Here is a 17001-nt window from a genome sequence, read left to right as displayed (position 1 = left end):
ATTTTTATTTAGTTCAAATAGTCGACATCCAATCCACAAGAAAATAATTATTCTTCATTTTTGTTAAAATAAAGACCAAAAATATCAAACCAACCACCCATATTCAAGTTTTGGGAATAATAAGGAAATTGAGAAGGTACGGGGAAGCATCAATATTAAGGAAATAGGTGGAATTTAAAAAAAAATGGTTTAGGGGGAAAGGGGGAGGTGGGAATTAATTATTAGTGTTGGGAGTGGGACATGTGTCATGTGGGGCAATAATCCGAAATTAATTAATTAATTAATTAATAATAATGAAGAGAGGGGTCCGGTGAGCGGAGGTGGGTGCACAGAGTGGGTGTACAACCATGCATTTAGGTTTTGTACAACGCCTTGTCTGTACTTTCCGTTATCTATTTATACGTGTGCTTCTAAAATCATAGTGTTCACACCCCCCTCTGATCCGACGGTCCACATCTCATCCTACATATTCATTGTAGATCCACCTTTAATTTAATCCACGATCCTTCCCTAATGTTTTTCTTTTATATATGATGTTATATTTAATCCAGGATCTTTACCAAAAAAAAGTATATCATTTTTATATTTAATATATGATGTTATCCAAAATAACTGCAACAATTTCATCGACACATGAAACATTACCAAATGTACTATTTTTGTTGCTCAAAGGTTAGAAATATATTATAGAGTAGAGTAACAAAATAGGTCTTTAATGATCGGAATAATTCAACTAATTAATGAGGGGATGATTTACGTCGACAAAGCAACCAATCAAAGTTTCTGTTATGATCTGGTTTTTTTTTTATTGAAAAAAAAAACAGTGATTATTTAGCAAAGTACTAAATCAAAGTTGACAGGTCCTTTTCCACTGTCCCCTAACTGGATTACAAAAATGGTTAGCTTAAAAAGCAAAATAATTCAGAAAAGATACTCCAACAAACCCTAAAACCTTCTTCCTTTGTTCTTCAACAGTTTTAGGAACCTGCGAAGAAAACCAATTCAATATATCTGAACCCCACTTTATTTTCATCATTGCTCTCAAGTGATCAAATGGATACACAAATATCATAACACCTCTACTTAGTATTGTACTGTACTGGTCACAATTTTGTTGAGTTTAGACAACGAACTCCAATAAATAGGAATTTTTCTCTGATCACATGTTACAAGTATATATTTTCGAGTTGGTCCATAAAATTGTTCGAGTTATTGATATGGTTGAGCCGAAAAAAATGAGGTGGCAGGTATGTGAGATCCCCCATGCATTTGCATGCATGTGAAGTAGTTTTCAATGAAAGCATTTGAGAGTTGAATTTTGTTTGGCTTTTAGGCCGTTACCTGTGGCTTTTTTTTGAACACTTTTTCACTATCGAAAGGGACATTTCAATAAAAGATAAATTCCTCCATCACTTGTCAAATTAAAAAGGCCCCCCTAACTCCGATCCACCTATATATATATATATATTATTTATTTATTTTTATATACTAAATGACTAAATTTACTTCAATCAATTTTTTCTTTTTTTTTTTTTTTTGCAAGGTACGAAATGGCAAAGTACGTTAAATTTATTACAAAATGACTCGGCAGACTTATTTAAGATATTTTGATGGTACAACACAGCCATGGGATATTTTCATATTGTACTCTATACTCACTGCTGTTTTTAATTCCTCACTTCTTTTTAATATTTTGGGTTGCAGAACTAATTAATTAATTAAGTTTGTTTATGAGATAAGATGATAGAAATCAGAGGCTAGGGATTGGCTGATGAGCCATAGTTTTCTATTTTGTACGTGGACATGTATGTGCAAGTGCAAAACACAAAACATAAAGAAATTAATGCTCACCCATCTCTCTCCCAAAAAAAATTAAAAAAAGTCTATTAATTAGTTAAAGACCAAACCATTTATTTATTGATCCTTGTTGGTCTGGGAGACAATTAAAAACACTCCACAACACAAACACAAGCACAACCAATATAAGGTTTCAAATGGGTCATCGCTCCTCACTTTACCATTTTTAAGTTTTCTACACTTTTAGAATGGTATCTCTTAATTAACACTACCAACATTCTGACCTTTCAACTTCAGGTCTAATAGAACCACTCCACTTTCACTTTTGAATCTAATAAATTCTTGATCTATTCGGAATTTTTTACTCAAAATTGAAAGTCATATTCTTTAGCAGCTAAAGGAAAAAAGGGGATTTTATAAATTTGGAAAGAATTGAAATTAAATGAAAAATGAGAAAGTTTATGAGAGGCAGCTTTAATTATTTGGGGACAGACATGACTATGAAAAGAGACGTTTCATGGAATGCCGAGGAGAGCACGTACTCACATGCTATGGTCTCCAAACTTATATTATATTGCATTTTTAATTTAATTTCTACAGTTTTTAATTTCTTAGAGGGAGATTCATATTCAATTCAATTGATTTCTAACTGTTTTATTTTGTTCAATAATTTTTTTTAATAGTATATTTGAAGTTGAACATCCTGCCACAATATAAGACCCAATCCACCCCCTCTTAAAAAAGAGGAGAAAGGACCAAACTTTTTGAGAAATACCACGACCAAATTTCCATGGCTAAGCTTGTCACCAACGCCAAGAAAAAGAATGGCATTGTGAAGCTCAAGACCGCTGTGGGGAAGCTGCAAAGAAGCCTTTCATTAGGTCGAAGGTCCAATGCTAGCCACGATGAGTTCGACTACGAAGCCGGTGATGACGACTCTGGTACTTCGGTACCGGGAGACATCAAGGAAGGCCATTTTGCGGTCGTGGCGGTCGATGCCGAGGAGCCGAAGCGATTCGTCGCCCCGTTGAGTTGTTTGACCAACCCGACGTTTTTGAGGCTGCTGGAGGCGGCGGCGGAGGAGTATGGATTCGATCACGAGGGAGCGCTGACGGTGCCGTGCCGGCCGAGCGAGATGGAGAGGATCTTGGCGGAGCAATGGGGGGAGGAGGAGGAGGAGAGCGGCTGCATTTGGGGATAGTGATCGTTGGAGAAACCATAACGTGGGACTTTGAAGCTATTGAAATGACCAATGGAAGGAGGTTGTTTTTTTCTTAGCTTCAACTCTTCACGCCAATTTGTAAAACTCTCACTATTTTTCCAATGCAAAATTTGGTATTTTGAGAATGGCCTAACTATAAAGTTTATGGCCATTCGATCATTTCTGTTGTCTTGTGTTTGGTGTGAATTGTTACTTTTACTCTCTACGTTTTTCAACATGTGTCGTTTTTCTACTTCCATTTGTCTTATTTTATGTCTCTACTTTTCTTTTGTAGAAACAATAAGTCTTAAAATGGTGTGCAAAAAAAAATAATAATAATAAAAAATCAAATAAATGTTTCTTTTGTTATCTTGTGTTTCTGATTTTTTATATTACAAAAAATATGACATTATTAAGTTTCTCATTTGGCATTACCATAAAAGTATACATTATGAAAAAAATGTTTTAACTTTTCATTTGTAGGAGGAAAGCCCTAGTGTTTAAGAAGTAGGTACAAAACAGTTGATGAATAAGAATTTTTGTTTATCGCTTTAATTGCATATGAATCAAAATAAAATTGAAAACATTTTTGTTTTTGTATACAATCATTGTCTAAGCTAACATAAAACAAGGTTACATTAATCATAAGGGTACTGATGGTAATCAAAGGTTGCCGATTGCAGGAGCCCACAACCTGGGCTTAGATTTGTGGTCTCTTTTATGCAAAGTTGTAAGCACATTTTGGCTTATTTGTGTTGAGTTATTAGCTTAACTAAGATTCACACATCCTTTAACTTCTTCCTAGTCCCATATTCTTGGTTGGGCTAATCTCATATGGACCCATCTACAACGTTATTGGATCCACTTAAATTTTGAGAGTACTGATAGAAGAATTGGTGGACATGAGGCAAGTTACATTTGAATTCTCCACAATAAAAGGGATGAACTTCGTTAATTCTCGCTTGTGGCCTTATATGTTTACTCAGTAAGCTTCTTACATGACCGAATTTGTGTAATGGATTAAGGTGGGGAAGATGTTTAAAAAATTGACCCACAACAGTAAACATATATTAACTGGAGAAAGGTGGTTGTCAAGGTAAATATCAGGCTTAGATCTGTAACCAACGTACGCAAATTATAAAAATGGTTAATTTCCACTTTATTATGTTCATGCAGGAGGTAAAAAATTTATTCTCTCTCCACCTCCATGTGCTTATGAAAATAATCGGGAGAAGCAAGGGCAGAACCGGCACATTGTGTAGTACAATAATTTCAAACTAAACGTGGCATGGAAAAGCATGGGCCAGCGTAGGTACTAGGTGTACGTGTACGTGTACGTGTACCTAAGAAAATTTCCTGTACTATGAAACCATACTACTCTTGTTTATTGTTCCTATAAAATATAGGATGGATGGTGAAATAAAATAATACATTACTCAATGATATGTTAAAATATAAATGACTTGATGACAAATAAAAAATGGTTGAATAGTTGGATTTTAACAGAACAAAACGAAAATATTTTAGGCACCAGAATGACGACTATGACTATGGAATTATGAGTGCAAAACTAGACCATTCATGCATCTTACTCCAAAAGAAAATTTTGCTCGCACAAACACCACAACATCAATTTTCATAAAGAAACTCACATTCCCAGCTGCTATATTTCAGAATCTCAACGCATGATTACACTCGACTACATTATTATTTAGGGAAGTCATATCGCATAAGATCAATATATTTCATTCAATAAAAACCAAAAAAAAATATAAGATGACTTTTGTTCGTAGTTGCTTGCATAGTGTCTAAGAATATCAGTGGCTCTATCTAGTTGGTTAAAAAACCAACTAAAAGATATAGGATACATGAATGATTAAACAAAAACATTACCTACTAGGCCCATTAAAATTGCTGGCTCGAAACAATAACCAAGCCCATCAAGTGTTCAGACGTTTTGATTGTTGGTACCATCACGAACATGCTGGCCGACCTGCGGCGTATGTCGAGACAAGAAGCCGATGACTACGCCACAGTTCTTTCAATAGTATTAACTCACGATTTTACAGTTTAATCAGCTAACCCAGCCTTCGCCTTCAAATGTTGCTTGAAGTCCATGATGTCACCCTCCCACCTGGTTACAGCTTGGTTCTCACACACCCATATCTCCTGGGCGACTTGGTTTATAAGCCTAAAGTCGTGGCTGACAAGAACCATTCCTCCGTCCCACTCATTCAGTGCCTCCGCCAACGAGTCAATTGTCTCTATATCTAAATGATTAGTGGGCTCATCAAGCAATAATAAGTGGGGTTGCCTCCATGCTAACCAGGCAAATATAACACGGCTCCTCTGCCCATCAGACAAATTCTTCATTGGCATCACTTGAGCTTTACCCGAGAGCCCAAACTTCCCAATTGCTGCCCTCATCTTCTCTTCCTCATTTCCTGGATACTCTTTCATCATAAATTGGAGAGCAGGCAATTCCATATCTAGTTTCTCAGCTAAATGTTGATGAAACTGGGCAATTCTCAGATGATTATGTCGCCGGACCATGCCATCAAGAGGAACCAGGTCCCCCGTCATCAGCTTCAACAGGGTACTCTTTCCAGCACCATTGGGTCCAACCAGAGCTATTCGAGAGTCCAAGTCAACTCCAAAATCAAGGTTCTTGTAGATGAGATTATCAGGGGTATAACCAAACGTTACTTCCACAAACTGAAGAACAGGAGGGGGAAGCTTTCCAACATCAACAAAGCGGAAGACAAGAACCTTGTCCCTCACCACCTTTTCTGTAAGCCCACCCCTCTCCATTTTTGCCAGTGTTTTCTCTTTGCTCTGTGCCTGCCGAGCTAGTTTTGCTGACCCATGCCCAAATCTAGCAATATACTCTTTCATGGAAGCAATTTGATCCTGCTCCCACTTGTACATTTTCATCTGATTTTCTTCCAGTTCAGAACGGGTCTGAACATATTGATCATAGTTACCCGTGTAGATCTTTAGTTTTCTGTTCTGCATGTGGATAATGTTTGTGCATACACCGTTCAGAAAGTCCTGGGAATGTGAAACCACTACCAGGATGCGGTCAAAATTCTTCAAGTTTTCTTCTAGCCAGACACAAGCTTCTAGATCTGTCATTCAGGAAAACAATAAAGATGTCATCAGAGTATTCGATTTCTGCAATATCAATTCATATGACATGTACAAGGTGGCAACGTCATGTCAGATTGGGTTCATTGGATTAGCGAGTACATTCCCGAAGGAATACATGAGGTTTTTATAGCATGAAATTCTTTTTCTGATAATTGAACACCATTATAGGTGCATCTTACATGCATTTCTTATTCCAATCTTTAAAATCCTCTGACCATTCAGGAAATTGAAATAATAGCAACACATGATCAGCCGATCAGGGCAGGCAGTCAAGCATATACATTTTACATCATCCACCAAATAAAGTAATAGGCACATAGCTGACTCAAGACTTAACTGGTGAAATATTATACGGATAAGATATTCATTTCAATTCTATGACAAACATAACTTGTCAACTAGAACAAACCAGATTTTATTCCAACTAACTATCCAAATACCAGATTAACATCAATTTAAAAGGCCAAAATCTACCTTTTTCACAGGGTGACACATGAAAAGTTATTCAAGCACCACCACGCAATCAGTAAATCATGCATGGATGTATACAGTATGTCAATAGTACAGAAGATAAAAGAACGCTGAACAAATCAAACATACCTAGATGATTAGTGGGTTCATCCAGCAGAAGGATGGTGGGTTTCATGAATAACGCACGTGCTAAGGCAATCCTCATCCTCCAACCACCAGAAAAGTCTCGCGTTTTCTTCGCTTGCATCTGCTTGTTAAAACCAAGTCCATACAGGATTTCAGCAGCACGTTTTTCTGCAGTTGATGCATCCAGAGCTTCTAAACGTTCATAGACACGATCAAGCTGTTCTCCTCCTCCATCATCCTAAATTAAAGTGAAACAACAAATAATGAGCACTTGTAAATTTTTAGAGCGCAGAAACTCTAATATTAAACAACATACTTGAGCAGCCAAGGTTTCTGCCTCCTTCTCCAACTTCAACCTCTCCTCATCACAACTTATAACAGCTTCAAGTGAAGACATGTCAGAAGCTTCAATCTCTCGTGTAAGGTGATATATATCCATGTGTTCTGGAATAGGAAGCTCTCGAGATCCTATTGCCGCAAGAAGTGTAGATTTCCCACATCCATTTAATCCAAGCAAACCATAACGTCTGAAAAATAATACGATAAATATTGAACATATTAGACTTAGCACAAGAATCCATACGAAAATAGAAATTATTTATGCCATAAATAATCAGAAGCTAACCTGCCATAATTCAGCTCCAGCTCAGAATCAACAATAAGGTCATGTCCATGAAAAGTAACTGATAAAGATTCCAACTGCCGAAAGCACACATAACCAGTGTCATCACTTACACTTCCTAATGGGATATACTTCCAAATATCACAACGGAAAATGCACGAATGATTATATTCATATGAGAGATAATCTTAGGAGATCTAAATAAACACAACCCTATAACTCTTCTTATCAAAATAGGAATTAAAAAAGAATTAAGAAGATTAGATACCACTACTTATGCATCATCCAACAGAAATTTTATCGATACGCAACTACTCCAATGAATTCTAAGGAGGAAAAAACCTGGACATTTCAAAATCATTTTCCTCAAAAATATTGAAAGCAATAAAAAACAGGCGAAGACCAGCAAAGCATCATTATAAAAAAGCATCACGTTGAGAAAAAACATATAAAGAAAGTAAATTACAATATTCATCCCGGTGTTATTCAAGTAATATAGTCTAAGGTTGATTTTTTTTAATTAAAAAAAAAAAGTCTACATACAAACTATGAATTTGATTCTAGAATAAATTAGGGCTTACTCTGATGTCCCTGGAGAGAGGATGGGAGCAAAGCACACCAGTACAAGTCCGATCAGATAAATGAAGAGCTTCGACTCCATTCGCCAACTTATCAACTCCATTCTGCGAATTGGCCGATGCTGCCTTCGATGAAGCAGCCGCCGCTGCTTTTCCTCCTCGCTTGGCCGCGGCAGCCGCCTTCTTCTGAGCCGCTTTTTTCTTGCTGGCGTCGGAAACCATCCTTAACCCTAAAAAGTACAAAAAATCAATCACCAAAGGAACCCTAAAAAACACAATCCGAAGGAAATCAGACATATCCATAAGATACCCCAATACATACCTGTGGAAACGGAGAAAGGAGATCAGGCAGGGTATATGAGCGGGTGAGTGAGAAGAAGCAGATCTAGGGCTAGAACAAGTCGTCTTCTTCTCTCACGGCGGTTTCCTTGTGCGCTTTTTATCAGACCTGCGACGCCTATGCGATGCGGATCGAGGGTTCCAGGTTCTGTGATCTCAATGCGGAAGGCTTCCTATTTATAGCACTGCTCCATGTTTCCACGTGTCACGCCTCTTCCTGGTTCCGTAGCCGACTGAATTTGTTGTTTTGGCCTCCTGAGGGCAAATACAAGAATTCATCTGGTCTTAGTATTGGGCTGGCTGCGAAACACGTGATCTTGAGTTGTCGGCCCAATCAAATGAGATCTCTTCAGAAAGCCCATGGGCCTTATAGTTCTGGCGGATGTTAGGAACCGATTCGACCCAAACCGAACATATTCGGGTCTAGTATGACAAATGTTCGAACCGAACCGATTGTTTTAACCCAACATAGAAGCGTGTTTTAAATTTCTTTTACCCTAGTCCCTGTAAGCGTGCGCCGCTGCTTCTCTACCCTCCCTCGCCGTTCTCCCTCTCTCTCTCTCTCTCCGGCTCAGGCGGCGGCGGCGTGACACGTGGTAATTCGAACCCACCAATCCGGTTACACCCTTTGAAATTGTTTTTGACAAATCTCAAGGAAAGTTAGATATGTTTAAAATCTTGGGAACGTTTTCTAAGTTTCTGTAGTTTTTTTTTTTTTTAACAAAGTTTCTGTAGTTGTTAATTTGTAAAGTTCAAAGCTTTATTTAAAGAATTTAATTTTTTTGTTTTTGGTCTAGGAGAATTTAATGATTTGTTTGCTTTTGAAAGGAAATAATTTAAAGATTAAGATGGAGTGCTTGAAAATTAAGAGATAAAAAAATAATTTTAATGAGAAGAATATGCAACAAGTATGGAGATATCGTTTAATTTTTGTTAAATAAAAACTCTACTGCTATAAATTTATCAAAATTGTTTAAATTTTTGTAAAAAGAAAAAAATTAAAGCTTTTTATTTCCTTGATTAAACCAGCCCATGGAAAAACCCTTTAATAATATAAAGTGATAAAAAGCCGGCTAAACCGGTCTAGAAAGTAGAAACCCCTTCCATCGGAACCGCTTCGCGGATTCGTTTGAGGCAGCCTCTTTGCCATTCCCTTTCCCAAACTAAAACTGAATTGGCTGCCTTCGTTTTACCTACTTCTTAAAATTCAGGTTCCTCAAAATTTTAGAGTTTTTTCTCTAAATTTTGCGGAGTTTTACATTGCTGAACGCCATTTAACTGAATCATTTGATTTCTCTTTCTCATAATTAATTGCAGATATCTTGGGAATTCAGATTATTGTTTCGTTGTCATCTGTGGGTTTCAGTCCGCTTCCTTGGGGCTGTTGATTGCTTATTGAAGGTTCAAATCTCTAACCATTCAGGTCAGGCCCCCCCTTGAGCTACAGTCTTTGATTTCTCATGCATTCTAGAATCCTGCCAAAGCTTATAAAAGTTAAAATGTTTTGCTTTTTTCGTTTCTTGATTCTTGTGGTGTGGTTTTATTTCTCTTTCTGGTTGGAAATGGCTGCAGCTAAGCTCAGATGTACTAACCATCGGATACTATGCATACGCTTATAATGTGTCTGTTTCCGTAATGAATGATTTCATTACATCCCCCATCTGTAACCTTCCTGGTTCGAGCTGGATTGAGGTTTCTTCCTTAAGGGTTTCAATCTTTATTTTCCTTTTAAAATCTTTTTTGTCTCGTTAATTTTCACTCTATGCATGGTGAATTGAATTTATCTGCAACCAAATAAGGTTTCTTTCTCGAGTTTACGCATCTATCATGATGAATGTACTGCAAGTTTCCTTTACTGTATTTGTTGTTTTTAAAATGAAATGATCTATAAGCTATACTGTTTCCAAGTCAACTTGAGTAATGGCTGATGAAATATGTTAATAATGCAATTTTGAGGATGGAAAGCCTTTATCTTATTGCAATTTTTGCAATGATTTATTTTGTTACTTAGCAATTAAGTGTGTGATTTTCATTGATTTGTTCGTTTGTTTAATCATTTGTTGCTCCTTTATTGTATACTTCTTACAATCTTTTGTTTTCTTCTGTTTGTGGATCTATCATTAAAAGGTTAGGCAGGCTTTTTTTTGTAATGTCTCTGGCTTTATTGTGACTTCTCTTGAAGGTTATGGATAAGTATTTGTTAACTTGGTTATTCAAGGTTCATTTGATTCTTGCTCGAATTCTTTCCCTTTGCTTCAGTACACAATAGCAATGTTTCTGGATATCTGCAATAATTCGCAATCTTATTGCTGGTGCTTTCATGCCTTGCTTTGCAGTGGTTGCTAGTTACCTTTACCCCAAAATTTTAGCCCCATTGATATTATGGATGGTGAATTGGTTCATTAAAAGATAGGCATTAGAAGCCTATATTGATTCATACCAATGGGAACATATTTTATATGAAACGAATATTTCAACAAATGTAATGAAATACGAAAAAGCTACTCTTGTGTAACACACACACAGAGAAAAAAAACTCCACTTGGAAGTGTGACCAAAGAGGGGAACAATTACAAAACTCCTTAGTACATATTAATATTTATGGGGTTCCATCTCAAAATCAATCGACAATGAGAGTAGCCCATGTCTATTATAAACTATTTTAAGGTCCATTTCCTTTTTAATGTGGGATCCTTAACATGCCCCCTTAAGATCGTGGCTCTTTGGCTCAGCGATCTTGGTCGGATCCCATTTTTGGGCTTTGATACCATATTAATATTTATGGGGTTCCTCTCATAGCCAATTGGTTTTGAGATAGAACCTCATAAATATTAATAGTGGATGACCTCTAAAGGAGACACCAAAACTAACATTGTTCCATGATTTCAAATAATCCCTCAAAATTTCACAAAAACTTGTTCAATCAACCATATCTTCTTTGTGTATTCTCGAGCACTAGCGATTGTAAGGGCCCAATGATCGTTTTTGTGCATCTATCTGAGATGATGTTGAAAATTAAAAGTAAATAAACAAATAAAATAAGCAACACAAACATTAGGGAGAATCGAATGCCCTGAAACCACAAGGTTCATACATAGAGGGTGAGTCAAGGCCTAAAATCAGGCCGAATGGTATAGTCAATGGACAACCAACAAGGGTATGTTTTATTACTAGAGGGATGGAGGAGGTTAAGCCAAAAGATGGTTACCGACTCACAGTAGTGTGTGGTTACTTATCGCCTGAATGAGATACAGATCCGAGATCCCCATTCCTGATCTTGTTACAATGCTTGTCCTTAAGTGTTGTAATTTTCTTGGCTTTGAATGGAAACTAAATAATACAACATGTTTATTCTTCTTACCATCGAGTCTGTTACACTATCCATATATATTTCTGTTTGGCATACCAATTCATAGGATATTTAATATTTTGGATAGGTGGTTCGAAGGGGATTTTGAACACTTAAACTGCTGGAAATGACAGTATTAAAGCGCTATGTGCTGCGATTATTCATATCTTTGAAGTACATAACAGCGAATGTGGTAGATAGAAATAATGGACGAGTTGTGGCAACTGCGTCCACAGTTGAACACTCCATCAAGGGCTCACTTGAATGTGGCCGGTCTTGTAATGCCAAAGCAGCAGCAGTTGTTGGAGAGGTGCTGGCTATGCGACTCAAAGTCGACGGTCTTGAACAGGGGCAAGGACGAGGAATTCACGTGGACGTAAATAAGGAAATTGAGAAAAAAGGCTTAAAAAACTGCACAAAAATCTGGGCTATTGTCAACTCTCTTAGGAATGGTGGAGTTAAGCTTATTCTCGACGACAATGTTGATGGTGCATCTAGGCCAGGTTATCAGTAAGCACATCCAAAATCGATCTTATCATATCCTTCAGTGGGAAAAAATGGGGTGAGGATGGAGCTCAGCTCGACCCATCAGTATGATGAGCTGCTGCTATCTGAAGGCTAAATGTAATGAACTATCTTTATCAGTTGCCATCAGATTAAACCATCAGTGTTTGTCAGCACATGATCTTTGGAAGTTTGTAAAGTAGAGACAACTTTCTAGCTCCACTTTTGTAAAGAGTTGCACAGTAATAATGATAAATAGCCATTTGGGTATTGATTTTATCACAGTGAAATGGCCCTGTATGAAGAACTTCACACTCTGCTTATTCTTCTCTCTTGTAGGTTTAGTTTTGTTTTGGTTGATTTCTTCCATCTGGCTGTCTCTGCCTGCTGGTGCAGCAAGTGCCTTCTGATGAGTCTCTCTTGCGTGGAAGCAAGGATTGTAGAACAAAAGATAATAATAAAGTGCTTTTCAGGCATCTGGAAGAATGATTCCATTTGATGAGAAGTTGATTTTGAATGTGAGCTTATCTTCTATAATAATGAAGCTTGAAATTTTGATTCGACCTTGTAGACTACGGCCGGTTGGTTTGTTTTCTAGTTTGAGAAATATAAGCAATTTCATTTTCCCAATGAATTTGTCCAAAAAGAAAAAAGCTTTTTGAGAGTGAAAAAAGTGAGATTCCATTTGCAAGGAAGGACCTCAATTATTGGTAGAAAGCTAAGTAGAGCACTAGAGAGGGGTGGATGAGTGTTGCATATTCTTGTTTTTTTCCTCCACTTGCTCCACACAAATTTAACTTCTATATTTCTACAATTTTCTAATCCTTTTTAATTTTGCAAGAGATCAATTTTGATTCATCAATATTTATTGAAAAGTGTAAGATTAAACTGCAACCATGGCTAGATTTATCTTTTTAGTAGTGTGGGTTTGCTGGGTGGACGTCACCAACAATGGCCACGTCACACTAACACACACCAATCACATTCGTCATTTCTTTGGGCCCAATGTTTCTCACTTTTTGATTCTTAACTGTATCCGCCCCTTTCTTTTTATTCCAATGACAAAACACTACCTACCGTTTAATACAATTACTTAGAAAGTTACATTTCTAAACTTTTTCTCTTCTTTCAATCTTATCTCTCTTACTAGTCAACACTATTACTTTTAAAATATAGTTCAAGAAAAATAAAATCGATTTGATAACTTTTTAATAAACTCACTTTTATTATCAAGTCGTCTATTAACTTAGTAAATGATGAATGATGATGAGATAAACCACTAAGCTAAGAACGTATTTTATGAAATTTTGACGATGAAATTTAGATCGTAAAATATTATCATTTAATTGAATTGATTATTAACTATTAGAATAATATATGGAGTCTTACATCATACATGCAAACATTTGTGATAAGTTTTTTATTTATATGAAAACATTAGCAATTATAATAAATCATTTATGATTCAATCAAACTTGTTTATTTGTGGTAGTGAGCGACAATAAGATACCAAATTGATATTGTTTAATATCAAACATAAGCGAATCCAAAAATTTTCATAGGGGTAAAATTTAACCTTCTATCCTTTTATATTGACATTTCAATTCTAAAATTTCATGGACAAATTAGAGAAAAAACTTGAAAATCTTTTTTTTTTTGGTAATATTTTGAATTTAGGACAAATAGAGTGTAACCGTGTATTTTGTGTTGGCCCCTTTTGGTCCCTTAATCTTGTTGATTATCTAAATCTCTCAAAATTTAGGTCAAGGTAAAATTTACCCATTTATTAGAAAAAGACAAATAAATTAAATTACAGAAATCTTTACCCAGAAAAGGGTAAAAAAAACCCAAAATGGAACAAAGTTTACATTTTAAGAATTGAATGGCAATATATTTTGTGACATCACATAACGGAGCAAGCATTCGGATTCTCATCGCTAAACATTTGAGGCGAAGGCAGGTGTTGTCCCACATATCCACCGGGTCCATACCCGTATCCATATCCGTATCCGTATCCCTGAACCGGAACCGCCGCGTAGTCCGGTCTGTTTCCCTCCGTGATTCCGCCGCCAGTAGTTGGCTGTTGAGCGGCATCTCCGGCGGTCTTGTTGTTGTCAGCGGCGTCTCCGCCCTTGGCTCCGTCGTCTTTGTCCTTCTTGGGTACAACCACGGCAACTTTCCGCTTCAGCTTCTCCTCCAAATTCTGAATCAGAGCCTTCACATCCATTTTCCCTTTCACCATCACCAAATCTTTTTGTCTCTCGATCGCCATATCCTCCACTCCTACACACACACACACACAAACAAAAACGCACTCAATCCTCAATCCAATCCAATTCCTCTTCCCATTTCAAAAATTATCACTTAATTTATTAATCAATCGTAAAAATGGAACTCACCTTTGGTCCTCGATACTACTTTGTAAATCTTCTGGATGCATCCCTGGCAGTGCAGCTCCACCTTCAAAGTCGCCGTCGTCACCGGAGTCTGCTTTTAAATAATAATCAACAAACTATTATTATTACTTTTTTTTTTTTAAATCCCAGTTGACCGGACTAGAGTTAATTGTTGACAGCTGTAGTAACAAACTAACATGCGCGTAGAGTGAAGGAAGCGCACGTTACCTCTTTTTCTTTGGGCTTCTTCTCCTCTGCTTTCTTATCCTCTGCTTTCTCATCCTTTTCTTTCTTCTTCTCCGACGACGACGACACAATGTCGATTTTCTTCTTCGTTTTGTCGGCCAGCTTCTCCCGGAGCTTCGACGCGTCGAATTTTCCGATCACCGTCAGCTTGTTGATTTCCCATTCTGCTTTCACCTTCTCCACGCCTAAAAAACAGAGTCACTGTCAACGCCGGCGAGAAAAGAAGCCAAAAAGGGAAGAGAATCAATAGAATACCTTCGATTTCTCGGACGCATTTTCTGATTTTGTTGGCGCAGCCCTCGCAGTGTATATCGATCTTGAACACCACACTGGAGCTGTCTTCTTTCTTCTTCCCATCGTCGCCATTTTTTTTCTGTAATCGGAAAATGAGTATGAGAAGAAAAATGAAATTGGGAGAAGAACAAGAGAGAGAGAGAGAAATAAGTGAGTTGACTACTGACCGCGCCCATTGTTACGAATCAAGCGAGTTCGAATTTCGGTTTTTTTTTTCTTTCTTAGAGATTTGGTTTTTTGAAAGTTGAGAGTGCTCTGCGCAGTATTTATAACGGGGAAGACGCGGCTCAGACGGGCGATGAGGTGGTTGCTTCCTTCCGCGGCTGCTTTCACTTTTTTTTTTTTCTTTTTTTTTAAAGCATGCTTTCATATATTTTTATTGTTATACAAATTTAATAGTTACATTAAAAAAAAAAACAAAAAGTTAAGTAGATTATCTCGCGTTTAATATAATTCACAATATTAGAAAATAAGTTGGGAAAATTAATATTTGTCTTAAAATTTTTATTACTTTAATATTTTTTTTATAATATTTCAGCCACACAAGTGAATTAAAGGATCGTTAATTCATCCTTAAAATAGTATCAGAATTTTATTTTCTAGGGAAAGTGTTAGATAGAAAAAATCTAAAACATATTTAAACTCAAGTATTATAGTTTTACATTAAAAAAATTACATTTTTTTTATATTTTAAAATAAAAAGGTGCTGTGACTTTTTAAAAATATACCGTTACAAAATTTATCTTTATTTATTTTATTTTTTAAGAGATGGGATTTGTTTAGCTGACTAGAAAATGGAGTCTTATCGTTTTCTTGGATAGAGACTCGGAAAAATGAAGTCTTTTATTTTTTCAATTAATTTAATGTTGTGAGATTGATGAGGTGGTTGCTGTTAAACATTTATTAATAAGCCTTAACTCGTGATCATTCAAGAACAAGAGGACATATAATCCAAAATACAATCATAATGGACCTTTACACGAAAGAAAATCAAAATCTGTGAAAGTAATTAGAATTATTTGGTCTTCTCCTCAATCGTATGTCATAATTGTATTTTAAATCTATGGGTCCATTGACGAAGATGAGTCAAAAGCCCAACAAACAATGAAAATCAGGGCAGGTTTAGGAATGATTTATCAGGAGTGGTTTTAACGAATGATATTTATTTATAATTAATTTTTTGAAAGTAATTTTTATATAATTAAAAATGTTTTTGAAAGATTAATATTTAAACTTCAAAAAGTGAATTTGATAAAAATTTGAGCGGGAGAAACAAAAAGTTAGAGAGATAAATTTTAGAGAACAAGAGTAACCATTTTTAGATAAAGAAATAAAGAATATGAAACTAAAAATTTATAAAAAGTTCAAAAAATTATAGACATTAAAATTAGAGAAAGTAAACAAAATTAAATGTAAATAATATTAGAGAGTGACAAAAAGTTTAGAAAAAGAAAAAAAATCTCAAAATTTAAGGTAAAAATAAGATGATTTTTAAAATAAAGACAATAACAATTTTTAAAATTAATTTTATATTAATTTTTTTGGTAAAAAATCAATCGGAAAATCACCCTCAACATGATTGACCAATTGATTTTGGATTTGTCTAAAATGATTTATGAATTATTACAAAACCTTCTGTTTTAAAATGGGAGTTATTTTGGTATAAATAAAAATGGTTGAAGCTCTATCATAATTTTAAGAGTTAGTTATATGGTTTTTATATATCCTTTTAAAAAAATATACGATGAACATCTCGTGCCTTCAATAATAAAAAGAATGGATTATTATTAAATTTGGGTAGAAAATAAAGTCAAGCGTTTACTTGGGGTAGTGCGTGATGCGTGGCTCAAAATAATTAGCTGTGGTTATGGTACAGACTCCAGAATCTACCAAGAAGTTTCCACCGGGTAAGTCGGTGACCGGCCAAC

General features: G+C 35.9%; 4 protein-coding genes across 7 annotated transcripts; 2 read left to right on the top strand and 2 right to left on the bottom strand.

Moving 5' to 3' along the window:
• The first annotated feature begins 1599 nt into the window (after window positions 1-1599).
• Window positions 1600-3251, top strand: LOC111011107 (auxin-responsive protein SAUR50-like). Its single transcript, XM_022284735.2, has one exon. The coding sequence runs from the start codon at window positions 2588-2590 to the stop codon at window positions 2996-2998; it is 411 nt and encodes a 136-aa protein (XP_022140427.1). The 5' UTR covers window positions 1600-2587; the 3' UTR covers window positions 2999-3251.
• Window positions 3252-4723: 1472 nt separating this feature from the next.
• On the bottom strand, window positions 4724-8448 carry ABCF1 (ABC transporter family protein). Its single transcript, XM_022284734.2, has 6 exons — window positions 8268-8448; window positions 7949-8175; window positions 7371-7444; window positions 7062-7272; window positions 6749-6983; window positions 4724-6126 (listed from the first exon to the last, which is right to left on the bottom strand). The coding sequence occupies exons 2-6, from the start codon at window positions 8165-8167 to the stop codon at window positions 5069-5071; spliced, it is 1797 nt and encodes a 598-aa protein (XP_022140426.1). The 5' UTR covers window positions 8168-8175; window positions 8268-8448; the 3' UTR covers window positions 4724-5068.
• Window positions 8449-8861: 413 nt separating this feature from the next.
• On the top strand, window positions 8862-12416 carry LOC111011356 (Ribosomal L18p/L5e family protein). 4 transcript variants are annotated; one of them, XM_088121270.1, is made up of 3 exons: window positions 8862-8880; window positions 9602-9707; window positions 11722-12416. In XM_088121270.1, the coding sequence occupies exon 3, from the start codon at window positions 11761-11763 to the stop codon at window positions 12145-12147; it is 387 nt and encodes a 128-aa protein (XP_087977396.1). In that variant the 5' UTR covers window positions 8862-8880; window positions 9602-9707; window positions 11722-11760; the 3' UTR covers window positions 12148-12416. The 4 variants fall into 4 exon arrangements, with proteins under 4 accessions (XP_087977396.1, XP_022140775.1, XP_022140774.1 ...); XM_022285083.2 differs by lacking the exon at window positions 8862-8880 and adding an exon at window positions 9353-9495; XM_022285082.2 differs by lacking the exon at window positions 8862-8880 and having other exon boundaries at window positions 9502-9707.
• Window positions 12417-13894: 1478 nt separating this feature from the next.
• Window positions 13895-15398, bottom strand: LOC111011319 (heavy metal-associated isoprenylated plant protein 3). Its single transcript, XM_022285032.2, has 5 exons — window positions 15241-15398; window positions 15035-15152; window positions 14762-14964; window positions 14537-14624; window positions 13895-14420 (listed from the first exon to the last, which is right to left on the bottom strand). The coding sequence occupies exons 1-5, from the start codon at window positions 15247-15249 to the stop codon at window positions 14041-14043; spliced, it is 798 nt and encodes a 265-aa protein (XP_022140724.1). The 5' UTR covers window positions 15250-15398; the 3' UTR covers window positions 13895-14040.
• Between the last annotated feature and the right edge of the window lie 1603 nt (window positions 15399-17001).

Source organism: Momordica charantia (assembly GCF_013281855.1).
Source record: "Momordica charantia cultivar OHB3-1 chromosome 2 unlocalized genomic scaffold, Mcharantia_2.0 BLBB01000002.1, whole genome shotgun sequence".
Classification (NCBI taxonomy): Eukaryota; Viridiplantae; Streptophyta; class Magnoliopsida; order Cucurbitales; family Cucurbitaceae; genus Momordica; species Momordica charantia.
Note: the sequence above shows the minus strand (reverse complement) of the source record. Positions and strands in the feature narration are given on the sequence as shown.

Coding starts and splice junctions, on each gene's coding strand:
- LOC111011356 (XM_088121270.1), top strand. CDS start 11,761: ATGACAGTATTAAAGCGCTATGTGCTGCGATTATTCATATCTTTGAAG.
- LOC111011319 (XM_022285032.2), bottom strand. Junction 14,965..15,034: donor ATGCGTCCGAGAAATCGAAG/GTATTCTATTGA, acceptor TCTGTTTTTTAG/GCGTGGAGAAGGTGAAAGCA. Junction 14,625..14,761: donor AGAAGCCCAAAGAAAAAGAG/GTAACGTGCGCT, acceptor ATTTAAAAGCAG/ACTCCGGTGACGACGGCGAC.
- ABCF1 (XM_022284734.2), bottom strand. CDS start 8,167: ATGGTTTCCGACGCCAGCAAGAAAAAAGCGGCTCAGAAGAAGGCGGCT. Junction 6,984..7,061: donor CAGAAACCTTGGCTGCTCAA/GTATGTTGTTTA, acceptor ACTTTAATTTAG/GATGATGGAGGAGGAGAACA. Junction 6,127..6,748: donor TGAACCCACTAATCATCTAG/GTATGTTTGATT, acceptor CCTGAATGACAG/ATCTAGAAGCTTGTGTCTGG.
- LOC111011107 (XM_022284735.2), top strand. CDS start 2,588: ATGGCTAAGCTTGTCACCAACGCCAAGAAAAAGAATGGCATTGTGAAG.